Source organism: Eublepharis macularius, chromosome 2 (assembly GCF_028583425.1).
Source record: "Eublepharis macularius isolate TG4126 chromosome 2, MPM_Emac_v1.0, whole genome shotgun sequence".
In the NCBI taxonomy this organism is placed as follows: Eukaryota; Metazoa; Chordata; class Lepidosauria; order Squamata; family Eublepharidae; genus Eublepharis; species Eublepharis macularius.
In genome coordinates, this window is record NC_072791.1 from 128,552,086 (window position 1) to 128,570,126 (window position 18,041).

The following is an 18,041-nucleotide window of genomic DNA, read 5'->3' on the forward strand; positions in this document are numbered from 1 at the left end:
GGGAGGAGAAGTAGGAGAAGGTCCCCTGAACATTGGGTGCATTTTGCCTGCAAAATGCCACCCCAAGCCACCTAGAAAGCCTCCTTGTTTTTCCCCATAGGGAATGGAGAGTGGGGGAGGATAGGGGTACTTTCTTTGGGAGGTCATAACATGGCCCCCCGAAATCCCATCATTCTGAAACTTGGGGGGTCATTAGAGGAGAGTTAGCAGAAGGTCCCCACCACACTTGGTGTGATTCGGAAAGAAAATGCCCCCCAGGCTCCTGGAAAGCCGGAAGCATGTTCTCCATTGAAAATAACGGCCGAATCTTTCCTAAGCATACCCGAATTTCAGCTTGCCACTTCGAGGAATTGCTTGATTCTGATTTTTTTTTCCAATTCAGGTAAACCCAATTGGGAAAACCGAATCACTGTGGCCCTGCACACCCCTAGCTGAAATAGGAAGTTGGACTAGATAGATCTTTGGCAGGGCAGTTGTTTTCCTACCTTTTAAAGTTCTTTGAGTCCTTATCCCAAGCAACTTGCCATGATCTATCTGTAACAAGAGTTCTACATTCTTTTCCCCCTCCTACTCCAGGCCTCTTGCTAAATTTAATTTGTAGGCAAACAATCTACATGAACATGGTGTGAAAAGACTGTGCAACCAGCATCAATGTTCATCTTCTCACTTTCCAGTCATACTTATATAAAGTAAAATACATAAGTAAAGTTGAAAATCTAGACACAATACCTTGACATTCAGTTCTTTTGCTATAAGGCTTGGACTAAGAGGCAAACGGCATTTGTTTTTTAAGAAAAACGACTGCACACGTTCCATTCCACTTTGCAAGACAACCTGTTAATAACGTAGTATTACAAATTTATTTTTGTGAAATACCGATAGTTTAGTTATCAATATATGCAAGAGCTGTTTCAATATTCTTATACATTATGGTCATTCTTGGTAAAATAATAAAAACTGTTTATTCCTGTGTATAAATCATACTCCAGGACCAGAAGGTTCAAGACTTTACCAAGGAAATGTAATGTTAGTGTAAAATAAACTGAACATAGACAGATCATTTTATTATACACAAATCATTCTCTATACTAGCAAACTTTTCATTGAAATATTTACACATTTGATTGACATTATGTAATTGTTTAAACATTATTTATTGCCTGAACAGAATTGTGCTGAGGGGTGCTGAGCCCCACCAAACACAGCTGAGTTGTACAGTAGCTAGGGTGTCAGTTGAATGCTGCCCAGCCTCTGGGGACCTCTCCCTGTACCAGCAAGGTCCATAATCCTGTTTATGAGCAGTGAGTGAAACAGACTAACAATGAAAAAGAGCAAGAGTCTGAAGAAGTGAGATGTGATTCACAAAAGTCATACCTTACCACAAATTTTGTTAGTCTTATTGGTGCTACTGGACTCTTGGTCTTTTCTACTGCTACAGACAGACTAACATGGCTACCCATCTTGATCTAGACCAACAACAAACAATGTAGAAAACAGTGTTTCACTCACCTGTAACTGTTGTTCGTCTAGTTCATTCTGTGCAGACACACATTGGGACTGCGCTTGCGCAGGCCTGCCTCGGAAAGAGATTTATAGCTTTAAAACTCCGAGAAGTGGGCGTCCCCGCCCATGGCGCATGCGCCGCTTTTGGCACTCAAACACGCATATTAGGGCGGGGCGCCCATCTTATCCCTCAGTTCTCCTATGCCGCCGGAAGTAGCCCACAGCATACCTCCTCACAGCGGGGTAGGAGGGAGGGAATGTGTGTCTGCACAGAATGAACTAGATGAAGAACAGTTACAGGTGAGTGAAACACTGTTTTCGTCGTCGTTCTTCTGTGCAGCCCCACATTGGGAGTATAACAAGCTACTCTCCAATGGGGGCGGGTGTGAGGAGCTCCATCTCCCCCGGGTACCAAACAGCGGTACAAAGCACTACACGTCTGGAATCTTCTCACCTTGCATCAGGTCCTCTCCTTATACAAATAAAGAGTGAAGCACTGCACTTCCCACAGCAGCGTCCAACCTGGAGCCCGCATCCACAGCATAGTGTCTGACAAACGTGTCTGACGATGACCAGGTCGCCGCTTGACAGATATCTTGCAGTGGCGTTCCCCGCAGGAAAGCAGCCGAGGAAGACTGTGAGCGAGTCGAATGAGCTTTGACCGTGCCAGGAAATGGCGTGTTGGCTGTAGCGTAGCACCTTCTGATTGTCGCTACAATCCACCGAGACACGGACTGATTAGATGCTGGTGAACCCCTACGAGGGCCAGCATAGCAAACAAAAAGGGATTTGGACCTTCGAAATGACCGTGTTCTATCCAAATAATACAATAAAGCCCTCTTAATATCTAAACTGTGTAAAGCTTTCTCTGCCTCTGAGGTAGGATTGGGGAAGAATACCGGTAGTGAGAGCTTCTGATTCAAATGGAAAGCAGACACCACCTTAGGCGTAAACCCCAGGCTCGGGTGAAGCACCACTTTCAGGGGAAAAAATGGTAAAAAGGGGGAATCCACCCGTAGGGACGCTAATTCACCTACCCTCTTTAACGATGTAATCGCAACCAGGAAGGCTACTTTCCAGGATAGAAGGGCCATCGGACAACATGCTAGAGGCTCAAAAGGGGAAAGCATCAACTGAGCCAGTACCAGAGACAGACTCCATTGAGGTGTCGGAGCCCTCCTCGGGGGAAAAGTACGAAACACCCCCTTAAGGAATTGCTTCGACGCATGATGTGAAAAAAGGGTCCTGTCATCCACTCTCTCGTGGAATGCTGATATGGCAGCCAAATGAACCTTAACTGACGTAGCTGCTAAGCCTCTATGTAGAAGGGAAAGTAAGTAATCAAATACCCTAGGCAAGGGGCAGGAGAAAGGTGAAAACCCTTGCTGTATCGCCCATCCTGCAAAAGCATCCCACTTGTAAGCATACGACTTTCTGGTGGAAGGTTTTCTAGCGTTTAGCAAGATCTCTGTAACCTCAGCAGAGAACCCCCCAGCTACGGGGATAGTAGCCAAGCTGCCAGACTGAGCAAGTTGACATCGTGGTGTCGAAGCTGCCCCCGGTGGAGTAGATCCGGGTCGTTTGGGAAGGGATGGCACCTGCCCTTTGCCAGCTGCCATAGGAGGGGGAACCACTCCCTGCGAGGCCAAAAAGGCGCTACAAGAATGCAACGGGTCTTGTATTGCCTGACCCTGCAAAGAACCTGGGGCAACATGGGTATCGGTGGGAACGCATAAAACAGTGCGTCGACCCAGGGGATTTGGAACGCATCCCCTAGTGAATGGTTGTCCCACCCCGCCCTGGAACAGAACAGTTCCGCCTTGGCATTCTGGGAAGTTGCAAAGAGGTCCACCTCTGGGTGTCCCCAAAGCTCGAAAATCGGGCGAAGAAACATGTCGTTGATTGCCCATTCGTGATGCGGTCTGAAGAACCTGCTCAACTCGTCCGCCCTGGAATTCGAGAGGCCGGCTATGTGGATGGCCTGTGGGCAGGTATTGTTGCGAATAGCCCAGAGCCACAGGCGTCTCGCTTCTCTGCAGAGTGTAAGGGAAGACGTTCCGCCTTGTTTGTTGAGGTAATAGAGAGCGGTGGTATTGTCTGTCTGCACCTGCACTACCTTGTCCCGTACCAGGTCTGCAAAGGAAGCAAGTGAATAACGTATGGCTCTCAATTCCAGGACATTAATATGCATGTGTGATTCAGACGGGGACCAAATATCCTGCACTGAACAGGACCCCAAATGTCCCCCCCATCCTTGGAGGGAGGCATCGGTGGTCAAAGTGGCCTCGGGTGTGGAAGTTCCGAAGGGAACCCCGAGAAGTAAATTGGAAGGGTCTCCCCACCATTGTAAGGATCTAACGATTGAACGTGGGATAGATAGATTTTGTAGTTGAGAATCCGTGACCGGGTTAAAGGCCCGGATGAACCAATTTTGCAATGGCCTCATAAAGAGGCGTGCAAAGGGAACAACCCCTGTCGAAGAAGCCATAAGGCCCAGCAACCTTTGAATGAGTTTTGCCGACTGGAACCGTTTGGACTCCACTCGCCTCACTAAGGATTGGATTACCCGTAGCCTTTCCACGGGGAGGAAAGCTCTCGCTACAACTGCATCCAGGGAAGCCCCTATAAACTGAATGGATTGCGAGGGTTCTAGGGTAGACTTTTTCCAGTTAACTAAAAGACCCAATTTGGAAATAGTAGTGATGGTGAGGTGTACATGTTGCAAAAGGGCTTCCCTAGAATGGTCCACCAGGAGCCAATCATCTAGGTATGGGTAGATCGTGCAACCCTGAGATCTCAGGAAGGCCACCACCACTGCCATGCATTTAGTGAACACTCTGGGGGCTGATGATAACCCAAAAGGTAACACCGCATATTGGAACACCTTGTCCCCATAACAGAACCGCAGGTATTTTCTATGGGTATGGTGGATCGATATGTGAAAGTAAGCGTCCTTGAGATCCAGGACCGCGAACCAGGAATTTTTCTCTAGATAATGAATGACACTAGAGAGTGTTAACATGCGAAACTTTTCAACTTTAATAAACAAATTCAGTTGTCGTAGGTCAAGGATCGGTCTGACTCCACCGTCCTTCTTCTCTACCAAGAAGTATCGAGAATAGAAACCAAACCGAGAGTCACTGGTAGGGACCCTCTGTATTGCACCCTTCTGTAGGAGTTCCGTGATAGATAGCAAGTTGCAGTTCTTGTGAGGGCAACGGTGAACTCCCAGAAACAGACAACTGAGGCATATGCTCGAAATGTAAACGGTAGCCATATTGAACGATGGCCAGAACCCAGGATTCAGAGGTAATTTTTTCCCATTCATGAAGAAAGGGAGACAACCTGTCCAAAAACAGGGACGGTTGTTCCGAGGCTAGGTCGGTCAGTCAAAACCCAGGCTTTTGCGGCTGGGAGAATTTTGGTGACTGCGGTTGATTCTGCTTGGTTCTGGGGCGGGTAGAATGCTGAGAAGAACCCCTTTGATAAGAAGGATACAACTTATACTGTTGGTAATGATGGTAAGGTTGGTAATTGTACCTTGTGTTGCGTTGGTATTGTTGCCGGCACTTATATCTGTATTGCTGCTGGTAGTGGGGCTGCTGCTGAGTAGAGATGACCCCCAATGAACGGGCCGTCTGCCGATTGGCTTTCATTTGGTTCAGGGACTCGTCAGTTTTTTCAGAGAATAACGAGGTGCCCTCGAATGGAAAGTCCTCGATTTTACTTCTCTTGTCGGGGGTCAGTGCCGTTGACCTCAACCAGGAATGACGGCGAAGCACCACTGCGGAGGCCATAGCATGAGCCGAGCAATCAGCCTCGTGCTTAGCTGCAGTCATTTGCTGCTTGGCCAGTCTCGAGGCTTCCCCCTGCAGGATCCGGAATACAGCCTTCTTGTCTTCCGGGAGGCCTGCAATGTACGAGGAGAGTCTGCTCCAAAGAAACAGGTTGTATGACCCCATAATGGCTTGATAGTTTGAGATGCGGAAGTTTAGGGCTGCTGAAGAGTATATCTTTCGTCCCAGCTTATCAAGCTTGCGCCCTTCCTTATCGCTGGGTGAAGAGTATGAACCGTAATGTTCTTGGATTGGGTTTCCTCCGTTACAAGAGAGGAAGGTTTGGGATGGGTAAAAAGGAAGGCACAGACAGATTGTTTCAGCTTGTAGTAACCTTCCACCCTGCGAGAAGTCGCCGGAATCGAGGCCGGTTTCTCCCACACTCCATGCGCAATGTCCAGCAGATCCTCGACCGCTGGGAAGGCGACTGTTGAAGAATCCGAGTGTAGTGCTTGAAGCACCTTGCTTTTAGGTTTGGACGAAGAGCTGGAGACGTCTAATTCGAGGGCTCTAGCCATCCTCAACATTTGCTCAGTGAACAGCCTGTAATCCTCCAAAGGCAAGGATGAAGGGGGCTCGCCCACAGTTTCCTCTGGGGGTGGATCCGAAGCGATGTCGGATATCTTTCCATAATGAGACACTGATCCAATGTCCTCCTCCGAGCCCGAGCTGGGTTCCATAATCACGGACAGCTGGTTCCTGGATGCGCTCGGTTCCGCAGACCGGTGGCTCTGATGTGAGACGGATCCGGGAGGAGGTTGGAAAGCCGGCATGGATTGGAGCCAGGCTAAGAAATCCTGCCAGTTTGGTGGTTGCCCCTGGCACGTAGGTTGGTATGTCCAGAAGGGTCCAGGAGCCGGAGGTGCTGGGGGGGCGGTGTCTGGGCCGGCCAAGCATAAGGGTACTGCACAGGCTGAAATTGCTGCATTTGTGGTGGGGCCAGCATGCCTGTGGCCAATGATGTCTGGGCCGTAGGTCTGCGATCTCCGTAACTTGGACTCGGATCCGTAGCGGAAAAAGCCGGTTCCGGTTCCCCTAAACATGCCTCCCCTTCGGTGTCCTGATGGAAAACAGGAGTAGGAGGAGGGGAAGGTGTCGAAGGCTGTTGTAATACCTCCTCCTCGATTATAAGAGAAGGGGTAGAGGCCGTAGACCGGTGTCTCTTTTTATGAGGGGATGAATGGGAAGACTTCTTAAGGTGCTTAGTCTTCGCCTTAGCCTTCTTCGGTATCGGTTCCCCAGAGGTACGGCTCTCAGCGGTCGGTTCCGGGGAGTGGCGCTTGGTAGGCCCCGCTTTATCCTTCGGATTCGACTCGGAACCGACAGGGTCTGGAACGGCAGGCACCGGTTCTGACTGCGTTGCGGTTCGCTCAGTCGAAGCGCCTCCTTGGCCCATCTTATCAGGTAAGGCTATCACTCTGGGTAGCAGGTTCGAACCAACCCCGGGCGTTTGTACGGATGGTTTGTTGGATCCCGAAAGGACCATCTCCCACAGGGCCGCCTTGAGCCTGGCCGCTCTATCACTATGTGCCTTTGGGGTGAACCGTTGGCAATGGCGGCAAGTTGAAACAACAATGGGACTCACCCAGACAGAGGAGACACAGGGAATGCTCATCCGTTTGGGGCATCTTAGTGTTGCACTGAGAGCACTTTTTAAACAATGCCTTGTGCGACATCTGGAAAAAACAGGTTGAAGAACTATATACAACTAACTATCTACGACTACAACAACTAACTATATACAACTAACGTTCTGAGGAAAAACTAGTGCGCAATCAAGGAGCGATAAGCTAGTGATCTCTCCCACCGGCGGCGAAAAGAGAACTGAGGGATAAGATGGGCGCCCCGCCCTAATATGTGTGTTTGAGCGCCAAAAGCGGTGCATGCGCCATGGGCGGGGACACCCACTTCTCGGAGTTTTAAAGCTATAAATCTCTCTCCGAGGCAGGCCTGCGCAAGCGCAGTCCCAATGTGGGGCTGCACAGAAGAACGATGACGAATTTTTACATACCCAAGTGATATGCAGAAAAAAACACTGGTTTGTGAATTTAAAGAGAAACACACCCAATAAGGACTCAGCATACTCCCCAGTCTTTCGAAAGGCACATAATATTAAGCACAGCAGATTTTAAAATATTAAGCCATTGGTTTTAAAAAGAAAAAAGAGGTGTGGAAGCTGGTAGTGGCCTGCTTGAGAGTGTTACCTGGGGGCAAAGGGGGAAGGTGGAAGGGATGTACAGCCAGGAATGAGGAAGACCAGTTGCTCAACCCTGCGCTCCCCTGTGCAAGGCATTGCAGGAACCTCTGCAGTGTGTGCATGTGTGTGTGTTGCGGGGTATGGGGGCGTTGTTTCAGCCTGGGACAAAGGACTAATACTTCTTGGACATGAAGTCTTTGTTTTTATTATATTGTCATGCTTCTGGTGGTGACTTGAAAGCTGCTTTGGGTTCTGCTTGAGCTGATAAATGCAGGGTCAAAGCATTCTAAAATCTCCCCAGGATCTTTAAGCTACAGTAGGTGTAGAAACCAAACAGTTTGAGGTGTCCTGAAATGAGGGCTGAAAAATAGTATGTTTTGCATATAGCACAGGAAGGGTGAGATAAAATGCATCTTTCTTCACACTATCACTCAGATTTGGTGATAGATGTCCAGCTTCCTGCTCACCTAGCCCAGGACAATAAGGACTATAAGACAATAATCCTAGAGAGCTATATCACAGAATGCTATTAATCTAGTTTAACTGAGAGAATTTCCCATATATTTATTCTTCTTACGTTCTTCAGGGACCTCGCCAACCTATAATATGAAGACCAAGCAACCATTTTGTTAGTTAAGCTGGCTCTTGCTGATATATCCAAAACTTATTGGCTTAACCAACCTGTCTGGCAGAGCCACTCGTTTGCTTTACTTTTTCTGCTACCATTCCCAAGATTTGTACCAGTCTTGTCTGCTTTTCCAACTCTTCTCTCAGTCTTCTTCCACAGACTGAAAGGAATGCGCCAAGGATAAGCTCATACCTTAGGCCATATCTGACATCATGTAAGCTGTCTTTCAGTAACCTGAAATATTACATAATATTTGTGAAGGAAACCAAGCACACATGCTCCTCACTTGATATATGTGATGCATGTGAAGTGTATGCACACATATCTAAGTTTAAATGCTATGATATTTTACTGTATTTTAGTTAGTTCGTTGTCTTTCTTCTCTGAAGTCTTTGTTTTATAGCTTGCTTTGACTCCTTAAGAAACAATTCATAAGTTGCTTATCTTTATCTGTGACATCAATTGCACAGTTCATGCATTTAAAAGAAACTCTACCTTACCAAGTTACAAGCTGCACAGAACTTTTGAAAGAAGCTGTAAAAGGGGGAAGGGAAAAAGAGGAAAGATCACACAAACTAGGCATACGTATATGCCATTCAAGCCACTCATTACTTTGTATGTGCAGTGAGATGAAAAAAACTAACAGGGTTATGGAATGGGAATTTCCATTGCTGCCTCCCCATCCAGTGCTACATTTGCTACATGAGGTCTTCAACTTCTACACTGGAACTGTGCCATGGATCTTTAGGGTAATATACAATTTTATTTTTATTTCTGAATCATAGTCCATGCATCCTGAAACCTAGTGTTCATGCAATTTGGGTAATGCCACAACCAATTTATGATTTAGAGACTGATCCTAAGCAGGTCTACGCAATAGGGCTTACTCCCAGGAAAATATTCTTAGGAATGCACTGTTACTAACCTGGATAAATTAGATTTTCCTTAGAACACATCATCTTGTTTATAACAGGACAGTTTGTGAATTGCATTCAAGAAACTGCCTATAAACTCTGGTGCTTGTTACTGACCTGTTATCTAGCCTGTCAGAAGGGAAAAGTCAGTCCAAAAGGACAGGTTACATATGTACCGCAGCCTTTTTATTATATCCAAATAAAAATGATTTCAAGTGGTAGCAGTACAGATTTTTCTGCTCTATAAAGAAGTATGATTCTAAACCATAAGGCTCTCATACTAGGTAAAACCAGAAGGTGGGGGGAGGCATTAATGCAGAAGTTAAAAGAGGAAAATCTTAAAGGTATCCCAAAATTAATTTTAACATATCCCCATTAGTATCAGAGGATAAAGAGTTTGGATGTTCTCTTGCACTGAGTATACAGTCAACTTTATTCCCCACATCCCTGACTAAGAAAAATCTCAAAATGCAATAGGACATATTGAAATTCATTTTGGGTTCCTTCCATGGTTTTCCTACCCCTTTTCTGTTCTCAAAGTAGCTAACCAGCTAGTTCAATGTTTTAAAAGTCTGCCTCAGAAAAGAAGGGGAAAAATGCAAATATTCTTACCAATACAAATAGTGTGCTATTCGAATACTTCCTAATGCTCGAGCCAAAAGAAATCTGACTAGAGAGCTGTCCAGATATGTTTCATATTTTAGTGCCTGTATATTAAAGAAAAATCAAAATCAAGTTTTTATACAACGTAATAATAACCTATAGTAGCCCTGTGGCGCAGAGTGGTAAGCTGCAGTACTGCAGCCCAATCTCTGCTCACGACCTGAGTTCAATCCTGGTGGAAGCCGGGTTCAGGTAGCCGGCTCAAGGTTGACTCAGCCTTCCACCCTTCCGAAGTTGGTAAAATGAGTACCCAGTTTCCTGGGGATAAAGTGTAGATGACTGGGGAAGGCAATGGCAAACCACCCTGTAAAAAGTCTGCCAAGAAAACGTCATGGTGTGATGTCCCCCCATGGGTCAGTAATGACTCGGTGCTTGCACCTTTACCTTTACCTTTAATAATAACCTAATATTTAAAAGCAGCTTGAGTGACTACAACAGTTACTGTAGTCTGAGTTGCTGGTGGCAAACTCAGCTGGCTTTGTAGTAGGCAGACATCTACAGCTTTAGAGATATTCCAGGTGAAAAATATTTGACACAAGCTACCATCAATTTGAAAAAACTCATTCTATATGAATGCGCTTACCTAGTTCAACAAACAATGAAACAACTTTAGGTTTTTGGCAGCCTTTCAAATACTTGTCCATTTTTTCTTCTTGCCTCTGCTTTTCTACCTTCATTTTCTCAGCCATCTCCCCAACACAAACTGCTGCTGCACTATCTCAACAACTGGGATCTTTTGGGGTTGTTGTATTGAACTAATGAAAAACCCAGTGTCATGTTGGCTGCATGAAGTATCTTGGCATTATGCCATCAGCATATTTTTCTTGGCTCTTAATGCCCAGAGGGAAAGACACAGCATGACACATTCATGTAGCTACTACAGGTTTACATTACACCCCTTGCCATCATGACCAGGAACACAGTATAAAGTGACCTGGGTTTTTAAGTTTTAAAGCAGTAGTATAGGCAAATGTGGCAGCGTGGATGTGGCTAGGGAAATAAGTGGGAAATTACCTGCTTTTTGAGACTGCTAATGACTTGCTTCAGATAAATGGCAAACTAGCTCTGGAATCTGGACACCTCTGCACATTAACGTCTTATTTTCCATTAATTAAACAACCCATAATTTTGTGAAAAAGTAATTGCAAATAAATGGGTCCCACATTTCATATGCTGAATATATCTCACCTGAACAAACTGAGGAAGAAAGTCAACAAGTTCATCATCACTGATTGCCTCAATCCACTGCACAACTTTTGTTCTTACTTCCTGATCTGCAAAACTACAAAATATCACAAGATCCATTATGAACTGTCCATCCCTCAACACTTTTGTTAGTATTTTGTTGTTGCTGAGGAAGCAGCCATCTCCACATCTATATGGAAGATACTATAACTCTGCAGGGTTCCAGGTAATTTTCATGAAGAACATGCTGGCACTGATCAAGTAATGGTCAGAGTACATAGGTTAAAAAGTCCCTCTTCTAATTATTTGAATAAAGAATGGATTGTATTTAATATCATAGATCCAGTAAGCCATTCTCTCTCTACACAGACAATACCACATCATTGTGTAGTTGGAAGCCACCTTGATCTGATAATTGATTTCTTAAGCTTAAACATGATGTATCTGCCTGCTGCACTGGTATAACATCATTCCAATGTCATGGTTTGCGGTGCTTGGCATGCTCCAACCCAAGCACTTATTTGCTGGCACAGCAACCATCAGGAACAGGCTGTAAGTCTAGTAAACAAGTAATAATTTAGAACCATATGCCTTACAAGAGGAATATTTAATCATCTATGGCCTCTGAACAGATACACATGAGGCAACTAAAGATATTTAAACCATACTTCATAGCCCCACATGAAATTTCTCTTAAAGCAGCAAACTCTTGGAAAGTTAATGAATGAGTAGCTTGCATTTGTAACTTATACAAGAAAGTGCTAACACCCTTACGGCTGTTTTTAACATATTTTATGACACTGAAATTAATATATTTAACTTACTTGGAGTCCAGTAATTCTAAGGCAGTCAGAGGTGACAAGGGAGGCCACTGCTGAAGCAGAGAATATATTTCAGGGAGATTTGTCCAGTCCCAGTTTGGGGCACTTGCCAATAGCTTTGGAAGACTGTTTGCATCTGTATGGCAATAATGTCGCTTTTCCCACAAAAAGGCTTTATCCTTCTTGGACAGCCTTTAAAAAACAAATCACAACAGCTTATTAGTTCATGGCAATATTAATGCAGCTACACCAGCAATTAAAGGCCCTCGGAAATATATTTTATCACCACTTGCCCTCTAGGAAGAAAAAACACTCAAAAGTTTGAGACAGATCTTGTTTTTAAAATTTTAATAAGTTACCATAACAGTGGAAATGGCTGCCATTTTGAAGGAGACTCCTTTCTCCTTTCTCAGGAGCAACTGCCTCTCATGAAAGACACAAAATTGGTGAGACTGCCTCCTTCCTCCTCCCCTTCCACCCTGGGGCTAGGCACTTCTGCATAGAAAACACTAGTTGTTAGTTAACCCTCCGTTTTACAGAAGCATGTGCAATGGTTGTGCGGTACCTGTTACCTAGAGAGGGCAAAGCAAACCTATCAGATAACTAGTAAGCTCCTTGTCAAGGGCAACATCTGAGCTTCCTAAGGTAATGTTGGTCTATATCCAATGGCATGGTGAAAACCCGGACTTTCTGGAGCTAGGCCAGCCCCATCCATGACCATGTCTCCAAATGCCTGCTTCTACTTGCATATGGATTCAGTTTTATCTGTCCAGTCACAATTCTCAAGCACTGCTTTGGGAGCAGAACTAATGTTCTACAATATGAACTGTGGGTATCTTTCAAAATATTTATGACAGCTTGCTCCAACATTACAGATGATGCTTACTCAATATGTGTTTATACAATGAAAACAAAACCTATTGTGGCCTGAGTCCTTAAAAACGATGCTACAAACAAGACTGAAAAGTTAAGGAGTGTTCCAATTAACAATTTCCCCAAAAGTCAAGTTCATGCTCATTTGACCTAGAATTGTGTCAATGCCCAAATTATATGAACAAAAATGCATACAAAATTGATTGTCACATGTTATGATCTACAGGTTGGTTGCATGCTCTCAAACATTGCAGTATATATGCTACAGGGATTTTATTATGTTTCAAGTAACTGAAGAAAAAGGGGGAAAAGTTTAAGCTTGATGGAGAAAGTGGATTAGTCTGTATTAATAATAAATAATATGATAACAACATTCGATTTATATACTGTCCTTCAGGACAACTTAATGCCCACTCAGAGCAGTTTACAAAGTGTGTTATTATATCCCCATGACAATCACCCTGTGAAGTGGGTGGGGCTGAGAGAGCTCTGGGAAGCTGTGACTGACCCAAGATCACCCAGTTGGCTTCAAGCAGAAGAGTGGGGAATCAAATCCAGTTCTCCAAATTAGAGTCCTTCCGCTCTTAACCACTACACCAAAAGTATTTAAAGAAAGATACAGCAAAATTTAAAAATTTAAACATTTTGCTGAAGATCCTCAACATTCAACAAGTTAAACATTTGAAAAGAGGAAAGTTAATAAAATACTTAGAAAGATAAAGCTGAGCTTTTAATACAGTGTGACATACCCAAGAATACCCTCTTTGGAAAAAATGGAAAGAAGACGTTCTCTTGAATCATTTTCCAATGCCTCTATAGAACAACATAGGGAAGTATTTGCAGCTTGAGGAGTCTTGTATATAATATCAAATAGTAAGGATGGAAAGTCAACCTAAAAAAGGAACAAAACGCAGCTCTAAGCAAACCATAAAATAGATTCTCCTACTGACATTCAAACCCAATATTTTTAAATAAACATTTCTATCCTCCCTTTCCACCCAAATAGGGTCCAAGGTGGTGTACATTGGACATTAAAAACATTTATAACAAAGTATATATACACAATAATTTAATAAAATACAAGGATTCAACAGAAACAATTCAATAAAAACACATAATAAATTACACAAATGGAGGAGAAGAGAGAGAGAGAGAGGAGGCCAATAAAAGTTATTGAGAGCATACCAAATAGATCAAAAAAGTTTTCATCCATTTGTGGAAGACAACAATAGTCGGAGACAGATAAAATCGCCCTGGGGAGGAAATCCCAAAGCTTTGGCACCACAACTGTAAGGCTCTTTCTCAGATTGCTACCTATCTAGCCTCAGATGGCAGAGGCACCTGAATCACAATCGGTATGCTGGGTGCAAACCATATCGGGCTTTAGAAGTCAATACCAGTACCCTGAATTGGGCCTGTAAACAAATTAGGAGCCAGTGTAGATGGAACAAGAATGACATAGTCCCTGCAACTCACTCCAGTCAACATTCCGGCCGCAGCATTCTGTACCAATTGTGGCCTCTGGATAGTCTTCAAAGGCAGTCCCATGTACAATGCATTGCAGTAATCTAATCTAATCTAGATGTCACCAGAGCATGCACCACAGTAGCAAGATCTTTGCTGCATAGGAAGAGCCACAGCTGGCTCACCAGCTGAAGCTGTTGAAAGGCAGCCCTTGCCACCATTGTCATCTGTTTATTCAAACAGGAGGCCAAAGCTACAAACCTTCTCCTTTAGGGGGAGTGCAACCCCATCTAGAATAGAAGATAACCTATTTTCTGGGTGAGATATTCCCCCACCCATAGCACCTCTGTGTTGTCAGGATTAAGTTTAATCTTCTTAGCTCTTATCCATCCCAAAACTGCCTCCAGGCACTTGTTCATGGTTTCCATAGCCTCCCTGGGATCTGCTGGAAGCATGAGATAGAGCTATCTGCATATTGGCAGCTCAGCCCAAATCTCCAGATGAATTCTCCCAGCTGTTTTACACAGATATTGAAAACCATGGGGTACAAGATAGAACCTAGCAGGAGCCTATGATAATGAATGGTTCAAATGGACACTATCAAGAGCAGCTTATGAAGAATTTAGCCAAAGGGGAAAACAAAGTGATGAAAACGATGTGCTTCCCCAATACTGCTGATTTCTAAGGTGTAACAAAAGTAGGGGGAAAGTTCACTGGCAAGGCCAAAGAAAAATGCTGAATGCAATTATCCAGGAGTGAGACAACTTCATAAACCTGGATTGTATTTATGGAAATATGAATAATTAGGGTTGTTTTTTTCTGGAAGCTGCTTGTCACATATGCTTGGGATACTAAGTCTTTGCTTTGTCCTGTGCTGTATCTTGTCAATTGTGAGGGCAGTTCTCCACTACAGAGCACAAGCCTCTAGGTGCTAAGCATTTTCTTACTCATTAAAAGAGTTTAGGTGAATATAACCTCCTAGCCCTGGAGGAACATGCTTTGTAATGGAGAACAACTTCCACAATGCAAATAGTTGCAAGGCTTAGGGTATAAGCGATTACTTCCAGAGAAAATTGGGTAAAATTGATGATCAAAAAAAATTTCTTTTGCCTCCAAGATGTCACCTCTAATCAAGGGAAAAGCTATGAAAAGTTTGAAGTAGGACACAGTGAAGTAGCATTCTCTCTCTCAACAATAACCTGATGGCTTACTGTCAACATTCATCTCCTATTTGGAGCTTTCCCTCTCTTCTTTCTGGGGTCTGAGGGAGTGGATCCTTCAATAGCTAGTTATGAACTTGCTTTGAAATATAAAAGGCTTAGTTTTTAACTTGGTCAGCAAAGAGTGATTAGGAGGACATTGGTATAAACTAAATTTTACAGCTGTGTAAACACGTCTTTTTCTTTTTCTTTCTTAACATATTCATCTTATTCATATATTTCATATCAGTATCCATTGAAGTGACCCAGATTGTCATTCTCTTCCTAAATCTTAAAGATATCCCACCCCTTTCATATAAGGTTACTGGTAATATGAAGGAAGTTGGGAGACATGTAGAGAGTCACTGGCAGAAAAGCTTGACCATATTAGACAAAACATGCCTAAAGACTGGTATTATTCTGTAACTATGAAGAAATGAGGATGGCAGCTTTTGCCCCTTTGCAAATCCCCCAAATTGCCCCATTAAAAATACAATGGCTGATGGAGAAAGGGAAAAGTATACGTTTCAATACTATTTTACAAAATGCTCCAGGGATTAAATGCATATAGCACTTAATTTCTATGTGTGAACATACATTAACATTGGAAAAGGGATCATTTGTTCTGTTGTCAGAATTCTAGATAATATGTAAAAGCTACCAAAGCAAAGGAGGAATATCCCTACCTGCAATACTATTCTTTCCATCAGATTTCCTTTTTTAAGGGCTACTCCAGGCACAAGGTTGGAAGTTGTCCAAAGGTGTAAAAGTTTAGTTCCACTAGTCAATAGTCTAAAGGCAGCAAAGAATAGTTTTATATGCATGCTCCATTCCATTTAATAAAAAACTTAATTAAGCAGAATAACTTATCAGTTACAAAGCGATGGAAGTTGAGGTACAAAAAATAATCAGATACATAGCAAATGGAAACAATTGTTAGTATATTCAACATTAAATTCTGTCAAGTAACATATGTTCTTCTAGAGAATCTTATAAGACCCACTTCAGACACTTAGCAACAGACAACATCCTCCCCTCTCCCAAACATGAGTAAAGCAAGTGCTCCTTGCTGAGTTCCATGTGTACAAAAATTTGATTATGACATCTACCTTCACTATTTTTATACTCAACTAAGCATTTAAAAGAAATATATAACTTCTTAGAATTTTAAACAATTTCTCAAAAATGTGTGTTCTACCACACTTGCTCTAGGCTGAGCAAGTGGCTGCTGGAACAGTAGCAACAGTTATTCTTCCAGCCTTGACAGCTGAAAAAAGAGACCCACAAAGATTCTTTGGGATGGGAAATCTCATTCCTTCTCCTCCAGACCCTGATTCCCTCTTCCTTTTTCTTTCAGCTCTACTTTGTTTCATCCCCTGCTTGCTTTCCTCCCTGCTTCCTTTCATCTCACTGCTCTCTCCACCTCCAACACCTATCCTCTCCATCATGTGTTTCACCTCCTGCCCCCCCCACTCCACCACTCTTCCTCTTGCCAGTGCTGCACCTTCCCCAATTTGCATTCTCTATACTTCATACTCCCCCCTGCCACCTTATCTTCTCCTGCTCTCCTACCTACTTATTTGCTTCCATTGTTGACTGCCATTTTGGGTTACTATAAAAATCCAAAACTGTGTTGAAAAATCCACACACACAGTAAAATCACCTGTTATTTTGAGGTTTTTAACCCCTTAATTGTTTTAAATTTTTCAGATTACAATGCAAACCTGGTCCCCCAGGTTTGCCAAATACCTACTCTAGCTCTGGGTAACCTCCCAGGACCACAAGTCAGAATTAGATATATTGTAGAATCAGCTTTTGTTGCAGTGTGATTGAAGTGTGTATATTAAAACAATTTACCAGTGAAACAGCAAGAAATTAAACCTATCTGATACTCAGGACAGGAGCTAACCAATAGGCTATCCCAAGATACCAAACAGATATAGTTTCAGTAAAAGGGAAAATGTACTGGGAAACCTCAGGGTTATGTGCAAGCACTCGCCTGATAAAGGGTTATTTATCACTAGCTGTAATTTAGTGGATTAGGCTTCTTAAATCTTAATGATTTAAGTAGTCTCTGCAGGATTAAAGGAGACTTTAATTAGCTCTTCAAATTACCTCAATTTCAAAACAATTATATCTATTATAGATCACTTATAGTATGTGCTGATCACAACATAATTCTTCTGAAAAAGAAATACTTCCTGAATATACTGCTCAAAATTAAAAAGTGACAGGAATCTAGCATCTCCCCACTGCAGAATCCACATGTATTTTCCCTTCCAATTTAACTGGTTCTTCTTTCAGTCCTCCACATAGACTCATTTGCAAAGGGCAACTGTTAAGATCAAGTATGCACCTTGACATTCTGTACAACTTTGCCATGAAAGACATTTTATATACTTACCGTTTAAAGTCAAAGAGAGGTAAGGAAACTTGACCCAACATCTCTGAGCCTTTTCTCTGTTTATTTGTATCAGGTGAACTTCCACCATTTTGATTTAATATTCCAAAGAGTGTAATGCATAAGATAGATTCTAACGGCAACTGAGAGATCTGGATGGGGAAAATTATCCTGTAAAGTAAGAATACTGTCTTGTTAGGGATTGAATGCTTTGTTTGAAAAGTAATATTCAAATACTATGTTACAGTACTACTTCTCCAATACCAACAAAATGTACAACCTCTACAAACCATACCTCCCCAGAAACTCCCTCTTAAATAGGCAGAAGTCTATATTTCTAATGAAAGGGTTATAGAG

General features: G+C 43.1%; 1 protein-coding gene across 1 annotated transcript in view; it reads right to left on the minus strand.

The window, feature by feature from the left end:
• PIK3C2A (phosphatidylinositol-4-phosphate 3-kinase catalytic subunit type 2 alpha) overlaps positions 1–18,041 on the minus strand; it is a 112,013-nt gene that overhangs the window by 38,212 nt on the left and 55,760 nt on the right. The window contains exons 13-20 of the mRNA XM_054970575.1: positions 17,688–17,855; positions 15,970–16,075; positions 13,370–13,512; positions 11,751–11,939; positions 10,930–11,023; positions 9,691–9,785; positions 8,218–8,398; positions 730–834 (exon numbers count right to left, since the gene is read on the minus strand). Coding sequence (XP_054826550.1) covers positions 730–834; positions 8,218–8,398; positions 9,691–9,785; positions 10,930–11,023; positions 11,751–11,939; positions 13,370–13,512; positions 15,970–16,075; positions 17,688–17,855 — 1,081 coding nt within the window. The remainder of the gene's footprint in view (positions 1–729; positions 835–8,217; positions 8,399–9,690; positions 9,786–10,929; positions 11,024–11,750; positions 11,940–13,369; positions 13,513–15,969; positions 16,076–17,687; positions 17,856–18,041) is intronic.